The sequence below is a fragment of the Entelurus aequoreus genome, linkage group LG17, assembly GCF_033978785.1.
Source record: "Entelurus aequoreus isolate RoL-2023_Sb linkage group LG17, RoL_Eaeq_v1.1, whole genome shotgun sequence".
In the NCBI taxonomy this organism is placed as follows: Eukaryota; Metazoa; Chordata; class Actinopteri; order Syngnathiformes; family Syngnathidae; genus Entelurus; species Entelurus aequoreus.
This window is the reverse complement of record NC_084747.1, coordinates 3,586,418-3,598,683: the sequence shown is the minus strand read 5'-3', so window position 1 is coordinate 3,598,683 and position 12,266 is coordinate 3,586,418. Positions and strand designations below refer to the sequence as shown.

The 12,266-nt window shown below is 39.6% G+C and overlaps 1 protein-coding gene across 1 annotated transcript in view; it reads right to left on the bottom strand.

The window, feature by feature from the left end:
* The window catches only part of LOC133632147 (uncharacterized), a 28,129-nt gene that overhangs the window by 1,112 nt on the left and 14,751 nt on the right, over positions 1-12,266 (bottom strand). Inside the window, exons 8-11 of the mRNA XM_062024394.1 lie at positions 9,496-9,561; positions 8,967-9,026; positions 4,037-5,882; positions 757-885 (exon numbers count right to left, since the gene is read on the bottom strand). Coding sequence (XP_061880378.1) covers positions 757-885; positions 4,037-5,882; positions 8,967-9,026; positions 9,496-9,561 — 2,101 coding nt within the window. The remainder of the gene's footprint in view (positions 1-756; positions 886-4,036; positions 5,883-8,966; positions 9,027-9,495; positions 9,562-12,266) is intronic.

Below are 12,266 nucleotides of genomic sequence, written 5' to 3'. Positions count from 1 at the left end.
AACGTTTTTTATAAGACCAGTGCAGGCTCATAACTTGAGAGGCTTTGGATATTTCTTATTGCCGAGAGCTCAAACCACTCGTAAACGCTTTTGCGTGTCTGTATGCGGAGTAAAACTATGTTTCTGTGTGTCTGTATGCGGAGTACAACTATGGAACAAACTGGACTTACATCACAAGCAATGCCAAACTATTAATCGATTTAAACTGTTATACAAACATGGGGTCTGGTTCAAATATAGAGATGAGGGTCTTTAAATTGACCTGCTGCTATACTCTGTCTCAAAGTGTTAACATGTGCTCAATGTTTCCTTACCATTATTGCTATGTTGTCTATTACCATTGTTGGTATATTCATTATTCCTACATTATTGATACAAATTATTGTTACAGTGTAATAATTATTGTTACCTGTGGTAATGCCACTATGATACAACATCTGTATTATAACCCTTGAACAAAGTAAGAGTGAAACTCATGTGAATAATCACTGAATGGAGAACTGGGGGTGGGATTAAATCAATTATCTTCTTCCCACTCCCTTTCAGGCAAAACTGGACAATCATGAATTACATACTCTACATTACCTTTTGCACTATATTAATTTATATTATTATGTGTTGTCAACGTTGTACTTTTTTATGTTATTGCCTGAAATAAATAAATAAATGAAAAAAAAAATGAAAATGAACTACTACTTCCTGTGATGAAACACTTAAAGGGTCTGTGATGACCACATACTGTAAGACCACCTTTACCTTTGTTCCTTGCCCTCCTAGACGGTATACAATTAATCACGCTTGCACCAGACGCTCCCCTGGAGGACTCGCAGTTCTCCCATTGCCCAGGCCACGCTCCTCCAAACTGTAATCTTGCTAGATGTTGGCCTAAAAGATACATATTACAAAACATATATTAAAAAAATAAGTACATTTGAAATTTCGACCCTCATTTGTCTATTTTTAAACATTTGAAAGTACAGAGAAAAAAACTGACATATCCAAGACCACATAACCCACACAGGACACACTTTTTACTCAAAATTATAAATATAACAGATACTATAAAATGTTTGGTACCGTATTTTTCCGACTATAAGTCGCAGTATTTTTTCATATTTTGGCCGGGGGTGCGACTTATACTCAGGAGTGACTTATGTGTGAAACTATTAACACATTAGCGTAAAATATCAAATAATATTATTTATCTCATTCACGTAAGAGACTAGACGTATAAGATTTCATGGGATTTAGCGATTAGGAGTGACAGATTGTTTGGTAAACGTATAGCATGTTCTATATGTTATAGTTATTTGAATGACTCTTACTATAATATGTTACGTTAACATACCAGGCACGTTCTCAGTTGGTTATTTATGCCTCATATAACGTACACTTGTTCAGCCTGTTGTTCACTATTCTTTATTTATTTTAAATTGCCTTTCAAATGTCTATTCTTGGTGTTGGCTTTTATCAAATACATTTCCCCCAAAAATGCGACTTATACTCCAGTGCGACTTATATATGTTTTTTTCCTTCTTTATCATACATTTTCGGCCGGTGCGACTTATACTCCGGAGCGACTTATACTCCGAAAAATACGGTATTTATGATTTTAATATCGATTAAATAAAACTAAAAAAGCACACAAAAAGCAGACCTCCACTCAGCCCTACCTCCCAATAATTAAGTCCTGAATCCAGACGGTGATCCGAATCAGTCTCAAAATGTAACCACTTCTTTCTTACCCAATTTATTTCCAAAAAGGTTTAAACAAAATACACCCATAACTTTTTGAGCCAGCAATGGCAGAATTAAAGAAACGGTGTGAAAGTAATTTACTATCTTAATAATAATAATAATAACAGATTTTATTTGTAAAAAGCACTTTACATTGAGTAAACAACCTCAAAGTGCTACAGTGTATACAATAAAATAAAAAAAATAAATAAAAAGGTAATAAAAAATTAAAAAAAAAAAAAAAACTAGACCAGCCAAATAGCTAAAACTAGTATGCATATATCTAAAAAAAAAATGCTTTTTTTTTATTTAAAAGAAGTGTTTTTAAGCCTTTTTTAAAAGCATCCACAGTCTGTGGTGCCCTCAGGTGGTCAGGGAGAGCGTTCCACTTTGCTAGCGTACACACACATCGTCATTTAAACTAAAGGTAACGCTCTCGTTTTGGACATTTCCTGAAAGTTTAATAAGAATACGCCCATAACTTGAGTTACTTTGCTAAAACTAACTAACTAACTAACTTTTTAAGAGACACTGGAAATTGTGATGCATCATGTTGTATGCTTGCATGTTTGAAATAAACTCTAAAACTCAACTACCTAAATGATTAATAACATAACCTCCTGGCAGAAGTTAAATGGTTTATTAAGCATTAGGTGCCACTAGGTGTCAGTAATGACCTTTTTGTGTGCTATTTTTGCTTCACAAAAAAAACCTCCCTCTGGTTAGTCCAGCCCCTCTATAATTTACTGGAAACAACACCCGTAATATTACAAAAGCTGTGTTTAAAAAAGTGATCACTTTTGTTTCAGCACATATATTCGTAACACTTCCTTTGCAGATCATCTGTAGACTGGCAATTCATTTTTGGATTTTTGTGTTTTATGTAGTATCAGAATGTTGCAGTACTTTGCGTTTAACGTCAACTGCTTTTAAATCATTTCTATCCGAAATATCTTATCTTGTGAATGATCGCAAATCGTTCTGGCATCTGACCGCTGAAAGGTCAGCTGCCGCGTGCTGTCCGTCAGTGTCACCTTGGCAACAGAGCAGCGCCAAAAAACCTAATCAATGAGCTTGTGGGCGGTTTATAGGGGCAGGCTTCAGTCTGAACGGAAGTTTTCCGCCTGGCACAAGTGTTTGACTTGTCTCCACTCAATAGCGTAACATTACTTTTGTACAGTTAAAAAGTGCAGTGGACAAAAACTGTCTTTTGAAAAATGTCTTTCCTCCCCCAAATTACATCCATGGTAACACACTAGGTACGGTACATGTATTTGTATTGAACCGTTTCCAGACGGGGGTTCCGGTTCGGTTGTGTACCGAACAAGTTTCCACATGGACATATTAAGTAGCGTAACGCACGTTGTGTAAACAATGCACACCGAGGCACAACACACGGCATGCTAGCAGCTAACGGGCTAGGATAGAGTGACCATACGTCCTCTTTTCACTGGGCATGTCCTCTTTTGCGGAGCTGTCAGGGCAAAGTTTCTTAAATGCCTCAAATGTCCGGCATTTTGAGTTAGGGTTGCGTGTATTTTCAATGTACGTTCAGGGTTAAGAAGGGGTTAAAAACAAAACAAATTGTGCGTGCAGCAGCATTGGTGAGGGAGGGGCAGAGACAGGGAGAGAGAGAGAGTTATGATAAACGCGCACGCGTCGCCAGGCTCTGCTTTTTATCCATAGATTTATCAGATTTCATTTTTTATTATCTATAGCAGGGGTGTCAAAAGTATGCCCCGGAGGCCATTTGCGGCCCACAGCTAATGTTTTGAAGGCCCACGGCACATTCTAAAAATACTATTAAAATAAACAAAAACATAACAAAAGTGAAATAAAAAAGCTTAAAGGTTAAATGTAATTTAGAAAAAGTTGCAATGTTGACTAATAAAACAAAGCTGTTTTTTTTCTTTCAAACTGTCATTGCTCAAAACATAATATTGAATCAAAATCAATGTTATTATGAATTATTGACCTATCCAAGGTTCCCATTACTTCACATCAAATATTACACTAAGAAAAATATTTTTGGTGGAAGATTTTGCAAATTTGGTAAATAAATAACACAAAAATGTATATTCTGTTGTTTTCTTACAGAAAATGAACCGAACCGTGACCTCTAAACCGAGGTACGTACCGAACCAACATTTTTGAGTACCGTTACACCCCTATAACACACACTGCCCGCAAAGCAAAAATGACATCTGTGAGGCTGGCGTTCAAAGAGAAAAAGACACCTGTACTTGTCCCCAGCTTCTACGCTACACTATAATTGCACAATATTGATGTCTTGTTTTACCTTCAGAGTCCAGGCCAACGTCTTTTAGCTCCAGGCTGAGGTTCTCCCGCAGGCTCTTCACACAATTGACGGGGCCCAATATTTGCTCCGCCTCCTGTGCGTTCAGGTTGATGAGATGCAACATGGCGGCGTGGTGCTTGCGGATTTTGATGGACGAGAGCTTGTCGGGGTCCTTGGCGCCACTGTCTTTGGCGAACACCAGGATGCATCTGGAGGCCCTGTAGGCTGAGAGTGTGTGTGGGCGGCCGAACAAATAAGGGTTTTTGGCGGGGACGCCGCAAACCTTGCGGACACTTGCGAGGAGTTCCAGCGTCGCTAGGAAGGACGACTTCAATATGACCGGCACCATCCTGCCGCTTGTGGCACGTATTTCGATTCTAGTCAAGACCCTGCACATGCTCCTCTCCAGCTCGCACACGGATATGTCCAAGTTGTCCTGCGGGTTGGGCTTCTTACAGGACTTCAAAGCCGTGAGGGGCATCAGGGACACTTCGGGGCTTTGCCTCCTGTTGAAAAGCACGATCCGGGCCAGAATGACCCGGGCCAGGGCGCCATAAGTCTCCGCAGAAGGGGCTGCCCGCAGTTTCTTCTCAGCAAGAATGTGGACTTTCTCCACGTGGAAGTTGAGTTGCTTCACAGCTTGAACGTCCGGCACCTTCTGCTTGGAGATACTTTTGGTTTTCCGAAGCTCCAACAACGCGCCAGAAGAAATCATCTTGTTCCATTCCTTCCTGTACACAACCAGGAAGTCGTTGGTTGACTCCACCAGGCTCGCGTCGCCAAATTTGAGCGCTCTCTCCTGGACGATGAGACAGACCTTCTGGAGGGAGTAGCCCAGCTTGATGGCCAGCGAGGGCGTGCAGTAGGTCTTGCTGGCCGGGTCGTGGCCGGCCAGGACGTTGACGGCCGACACCACGTGCTGGAAGTTGTCAGGGAGGAAGAAATCCTCCAGCTTCTTCAGCGGGGTGTTTTTCCAGGCCTCCAGCACTAGCCTGGCCATCTGGCGGAGGTTCTGCCGCATGTACTCCTGCCTCTTGGGGGCGGGGCCGTAATGCTTGAACATGTCCTCGCCGTACTGCAGCATGACGGGCTCGGTCAGGATCAGGCGCGTCACGTCGTCGTAGTTCATCTGCGACAGGACAGCCCGGAAGCCCAGGCTGATGCCGAGGTCTCCGATGGCTTGCAGGGCGCACCGCGTCTCCACGCGCTCCTGCCGTATCCGCGCCTCGTTGTCCTTCTTCTTCCTCTCCGGACATCGCCTCATGTGGCAGGTTAAGCTTTTTTTCCTAAAAAGGCCTCGACAGTGGAGGCAGTGGAGAAAGTCCTGGGCTTTCCCCGTTATGCGGGGTCTCTTTCTGGGCGCCAGCTGCCCCTCGCCCGTCTTTAACACGTGCTTATTGTGCACAAAGTTCCCCTCGTTCATCAATCGGTTCCATGCCTTCTGCCTTTCCCGGGTGCCTTTGGGTAACTGTATGGCCGCAGCGACTTCTGCTCTGTGGCTGTGAGCTCTCTGCAGGTGCCTGGCCATCTTGAACACGGCCTTGGCACAGAACAAGCAGTGGTTCCTGCGGTAAACACGCTTTCTGCTCTCTTTCATGGCGCGCACCTTCACGTTTTTCAGCAAAGTCCAGTCCGGTTTGGCCACTTCCTTTCGAGCCTTGCGAGATCTCAGGGGAGACTTGTCTTTCCTGCGGGACACGGGGGAGTCCGGGCTGCGACATAATTCGTCCGAGGAGGAGAAAGAGTCATTATCCTTGCCGGGGTCATAAAGAGCGTCTGAAATGTCGTCGTCGCTCGGGAAGGAATCGGGAGGGCCTTCATTTGACGAGTCGGACAAGTGACGCTCCTGCATTAAGACATAAGTGTTAGCAGTGATGTTGTCGGATGGGAAATGAGAAATGATAGCACTAAAAGTTTAGACTTATGGTATTTTGATTATTGTACAGACCCGGGATTTAATAACCCGGTAATTATGGTATGTCTAGCAAAGCTGCTTCGTACATTATCATAACATAGCATTAATTCTTCCACCTGTCGTTCTTGCCAATATCAAATGCCCAATCCATTAAGGCTTCAACTACCATGGTCTCGCTAAGTGGCAGATTTAATTATAATTGATCATCACAGTGGAATATAATATTCTGCTTCATAGAGCAGTCAGCGAGGCTTCTAGCCGCCGTACAAAACAACACGACCTAAGCCTTCAGCGAAAACATATTACGTACTTCATTGGTACTGCACAGTGAATGTTTCATCAAGTAGCCATACTGGGTTCAAAACATTTCCAGTTCAACTCTGTTATTACTGTTTTTTCCACAAATGTACTGCACATTTTTGTTTTTGCAGATGCTTTCTTTGGTTTTAAATTTATGTGAAATATATGTGAAAACATATGTCAAAAGTTTGGTAGGGGTTATAAAGGTTAAAAGCAGTGTTTAAAGTGGATAATAGACAACCCTTTATATTATATATACACACACACCGGTATATATATATATATATATATATATATATAATATATATATATATATAATATATATATATATATATATATATATATATATATATATATATATATATATATATATATATATATATATATATATATATATATATATATATATATATATATATATATATATATATATATGTCTTAATTAGATTATCCAAAAAATAGTGCTCGATACCGTGGTAGAGCGTAATATGTACACTACCGTTCAAAAGTTTGGGGTCACATTAAAATGTCCTTATTTTTCAATGAAGATAACTTTAAACTAGTCTTAACTTTAAAGAAGTACACTCTATACATTGCTAATGTGGTAAATGACTATTCTAGCTGCAAATGTCTGGTTTTTGGTGCAATATCTACATAGGTGTATAGAGGCCCATTTCCAGCAACTATCACTCCAGTGTTCTAATGGTACAATGTGTTTGCTCATTGGCTCAGAAGGCTAATTGATGATTAGAAAACCCTTGTGCAATCATGTTCACACATCTGAAAACAGTTTAGCTCGTTACAGAAGCTACAAAACTGACCTTCCTTTGAGCAGATTGAGTTTCTGGAGCATCACATTTGTGGGCTCAATTAAACGCTCAAAATGGCCAGAAAAAGAGAACTTTCATCTGAAACTCAACAGTCTATTCTTGTTCTTAGAAATTAAGGCTATTCCACAAAATTGTTTGGGTGACCCCAAACTTTTGAACGGTAGTGTGTATATATATATATATATATATATATATATATATATATATATATATACACAGTGGGGCAAAAAAGTATTTAGTCAGCCACCCATTGACAATCAATGGGTGGCTGACTAAATACTTTTTTGCCCCACTGTATATATATATATATATATATATATATATATATATATATATATATATATATATATATATATATATATATATATATATATATATATATATATATATATATATATATTAGGGGTGTAACGGTATAAAAAAAATTCGGTTTGGTACGTACCTCGGTTTAGAGGTCACATTTCGGTTCATTTTCGGTACAGTAAGAAAACAACAAAATATAAATTTTTTGGTTATTTATTTGCCAAATTTGTAAACAATGGCTTTATCCTTTTAACATTGGAAACACTATAATAATTCTGCCCACGTTAATCAACATTAAACTGCCTCAAGTTGTTGCTCAGATTAAATAAAACGACAAAACTTTTCTTCTACATGTAAAAAGTGCAACATTAAACAGTTTCAAGCCAACTCATCATGCTTAATTTATTACAGCATTTGGGAAGCCTGTAGTTGATTTTTATTATGTAAATGTTATATTTTTATCAACATGTGATAGCAGGGACCCTGCCATTCAAAACTAGGCTGCTGCATTACTAATGATTCATGTAACTATAGTTGAAAAAATAGTACAATAGCAATAGGAGAGACTATTCATCCCTGAACACCATGGAGTTCATGTAGGCTTAATGATGCACTTACATTATTATATCAACTATCAGAGACAGAAACTCTTCATTTAACATAATGTCCTTTTTTGCTGCTTCAACACAGCTCAATCAACACAGAAAAAGGTAAAGTAAAATAACAGACAGACAGGGCTTTGTTGTCCGTAACACACACGCCCACACACACACACACCACAAAATTAGCTAACATTACGCTAAAAGCGAATTAGCCTTCACCTCAAGCCAGGACTGCGAGCGAGCTGAAGCTGCCGTTTATATTTCTAGAAGGTCAACAGGCTCATAGTGATGTTACTAGTAGTTGACTGGGAGGTGTTTATTATAATTTGGGGAGAGCCCGCTGCCTGATGCTTACCTGCTAAACGCTAAGCACTGACTACATGCGCTCTGAATACGCACTGCTGATTGGCTGTTACCGCTCTGTTTGTAACCAATCAGATGGTTGTGTGGGTGGGACAATGCTGGGTGCTGTGTAGAGGACTGACATACAGGCAGAAGGAAGCGGAGCATCTTGTTAAGACTTTACCTTATATGTTCGTGTGGAAACTCGTTTAGTACACCTCCGAACCGAACCGAACCCCCCGTACCGAAACGGTTCAATACAAATACACTTACCGTTACACCCCTACCAAAATAGTGTTCATATTACAAGTTATCAATAATATGCTTGTTACTATTTTACAGCCATACTTAGAGTATGTATATAAAACATTGTTTATGGATGTTTTTTAGAGCGCTGTAGAGGCATGTATGTTAATCCCCATTACCCGCAGTGTTAGTCGCCTACCGCGGGAAAGTTTTTACTATTTGGAATGCACAAAAAAAAAGACATTTGTGTTCTTGTCTTATTTAGGGTTGTTTTGCTTTCATGTTTGTGGCGTGTACAAAATACTGTTGACAGTGAAACAACATTTGCAGTGGTACTTGACCTTTTCACAGTTAGGTTTGTTGGTAATGTTGTTGCGTGCTTCTGAACTTGCCTTAGTTTTCGAGTGTGGCGATGTTCTTCCCTTTTTTTTTTCTCGAGACAGCGATTTCAGCTAGAAAGAAGTAAAACCAAGAGCGATCTTAAGCTTTCTGCAGTAGTGGGGTTTTTTCTGCATGTGTTCACAGATAAATACTTGAATAGTTGTGTACTCCAGATTAATGTACTCCAAGAGCCGTGTAAATATTACAAGTTGTCATTAATGTGCCTGTTACAGATTACAGCATGTATATAAAACATTGTTTTTAAGAGCACTTCAAAGGCAAAATATGTTAATCCCCATGACCTGCCTCTTGCAAGCAGTTTTTTTTACAATACAGAATGCACAAAAAAGAATTCTTGTCTCACATAGGGATTGTGAATGGTGAGTACATTTCCAAAATGTATACAGTAGCATATAGCTTGTGGGTTGTTTTGCTTTCATGTTTGCGGCATGTAGAGAATTAATGTTAACAGTAAAACAACAACATTTGCAGTGGTACTTGACTTTTTCAAAGTTGTATGTTGCATGTTCCTGAACTTGCCTTAGTATTGGAGTGGGGCGATGTTCCGCCATTGTCGTCATCCTCTATTGGAGCCAGCCACTCCATCTAGAGAGGAGGGAACCAAGAAGCATCATGAGCTTTCTGCGTCAGTGTTTTCCCACATTTATTCACAAATAAATACATAAATGTTAGGGCTGTAAATCTTTGGGCACCATGGATTCTCGATTCAAAACAATTCTCGATTCAAAATCAATATGTTTTAATAAAACTGGGTGCCAGTTATATTAATTACATTACTCCATAAAACAGATAACAGCTGTGATACATTTCTATGTTACGGAAAATAAAACTGGTTTTCTTTAAAAAAAAAAGTCTCCCCAGACATTTAATAAAGTCAAATACAAAAGAGGCAACGAGAGAAGTATAACACACTTATCTTTCCTAAAATAAATCTGTACGTCAGATGAAGTGAAGTGAAGTGAATTACATTTATATAGCGCTTTTTCTCAAGTGACTCAAAGCGCTTTACATTGTGAAACCCAATATCTAAGTTACATTTAAACCAGTGTGGGTGGCACTGGGAGCAGGTGGGTAAAGTGTCTTGCCCAAGGACACAACGGCAGTGACTAGGATGGCGGAAGCGGGAATCGAACCTGCAACCCTCAAGTTGCTGGCACGGCCACTCTACCAACCGAGCTATACCGCCCCTACCGTTGATGTAGATGTGGGCATCTACATCAACTATATGATTCGCAGACCGTTTCCACGGGCCGGATTAGGCCTGCCAACGTCCAAAATCCTGCCCGCGGGAAGTCCCAAGTTTAATGTTAATATTTGCTTACATGTCCCTTGGCAAGTTTCACTGCAATAAGGCGCTTTTGGTAGCCATTCACAAGCTTCTGCTTGAATGTTTGACCACTCCTCTTGACAAAATTGGTACAGTTCAGCTAAATGTGTTGGTTTTCTGACATGGACTTGTTTCTTCAGCATTGTCCACACATTTAAGTCAGGACTTTGGGAAGGCCATTCTAAAACCTTCATTCTAGCCTGACTTAGCCATTCCTTTACCACTTTTGACGTGTGTTTGGGGTCATTGTCCTGTTGGAACACCCGACTGCGCCCAAGACCCAACCTCCGGGCTGATGATTTTAGCTTGTCCTGAAGAATTTGGAGGTAATCCTCCTTTTTCATTGTCCCATTTACTCTCTGTAAAGCTCCAGTTCCATTGGCAGCAAAACAGGCCCAGAGCATAATACTACCACCACCATGCTTGAAGGTAAGCGTGGTGTTCCTGGGATTAAAGGCCTTATGTTTTCTCCTCCAAACATATTGCTGGGTATTGTGCCCAAACAGCTACATTTTTGTCAAAAAGTTTGGGGACCCCTGGTTTAATGGATACAATAAAACACAATTAAGCATACAAAGTCAACTTGTTTTTCCACTCTACTGGTACTTTAAAGACATGATTTACACTGCTTAATGCTATGACTCATAGCACAGATGATTAGGGATGATACTCGAAACCGGTTTTCCCGGTTGTTCGATAAGAAAATAACCGAGTGCTCGGACTCGAATCCCGTTAGCGAGACCACTATAGTAAAGAAAAGAGTTGGTTCTTTATTCGAATCCCTCGGAACGAATCCCGTCCCGACCAGAAATGCTCCGTGTGACATCACAATAAATCAGTCACGTAGCTCATTAGGCGCAGATAGCGAAAGCAGGCAAACAATGGACGGGAAAAAGCGCTGCAAGGTGTAATAAAGTTCAAAACAAAAGGTATAATCCAATGAATAAGATTTTGAGCAGGGTACAAACTCATGAAGAACACTTTTACGACCCACCGGAAACATAGCAACCAGGCTAGCAACGCACCTCCTTTACGGCAGCTGGCGCAACGTTCTTAAAACAACCGCAGCACATACATATATATACAACATATCTCCCTTTTTTAACTTTTGTTTTTCACACTGTATATGTGTTGTCTGTCTAATTATAAATAATGCAGACGAGGCGTGTTGGCTGAGTTCTTGACGTTTACTTTCACGGGTGACGACATGCAACAACACTTTTCGGGGCTACCGCGCATGCTCGTCACTCCCGTTGCATGATGGGTAGTGTAGTTGTTATATTCCCTAGCTCGTAACATCTTTCCCCCTATAAAGAAATAATGTTAACTCAATAAAGTGTATTTCTTTTTTTAGCTTTAACTTTTCATTTTTTAGCATTGTAACCACATTTGCAAACAACTTTTCTCTTCATAGAATTTTCTTTCTTTCTTTACAGTGCAAAAATGTCAAAGCATCATAAACAGTTATGTCAAATAGCAGCAGAATTGCACTTTTTGGAGAGCTGTATTATTTCTAGCTTTGTGCCCAAGGTACTGATTTTATTTAACACTATATTATTATTTATACACCTATAGTGATCACAGTGACAGCTTGTTTTTGTGTTACTGTATATATTTGTTTTTCTGAAAAATCCCACTTAATATACTTTGGGTAACAACAGTCAATGTTTATTTATTTTATTTTATTTTTTTAGGGGGGTAACAGTCAATATTTATTTATTTATTAGATTAAATTGTTTTCTTATATAATAAAAGTGAGCTTTTGTTAAACCAAATATTGTGTGTTTTTTTTACATATACAACAACCTATCTGGACTCGATAAGAGAATCGATAAGGAATCGGTTCGATAAGAGGATTCGATAATAGACTCAAACTCGATAATTTCTTATCAAACATCATCCCTACAGATGATATAGTATACAGCTTGTGGGTTGTTTGGATCACATGTTTTTGGCATGTTCA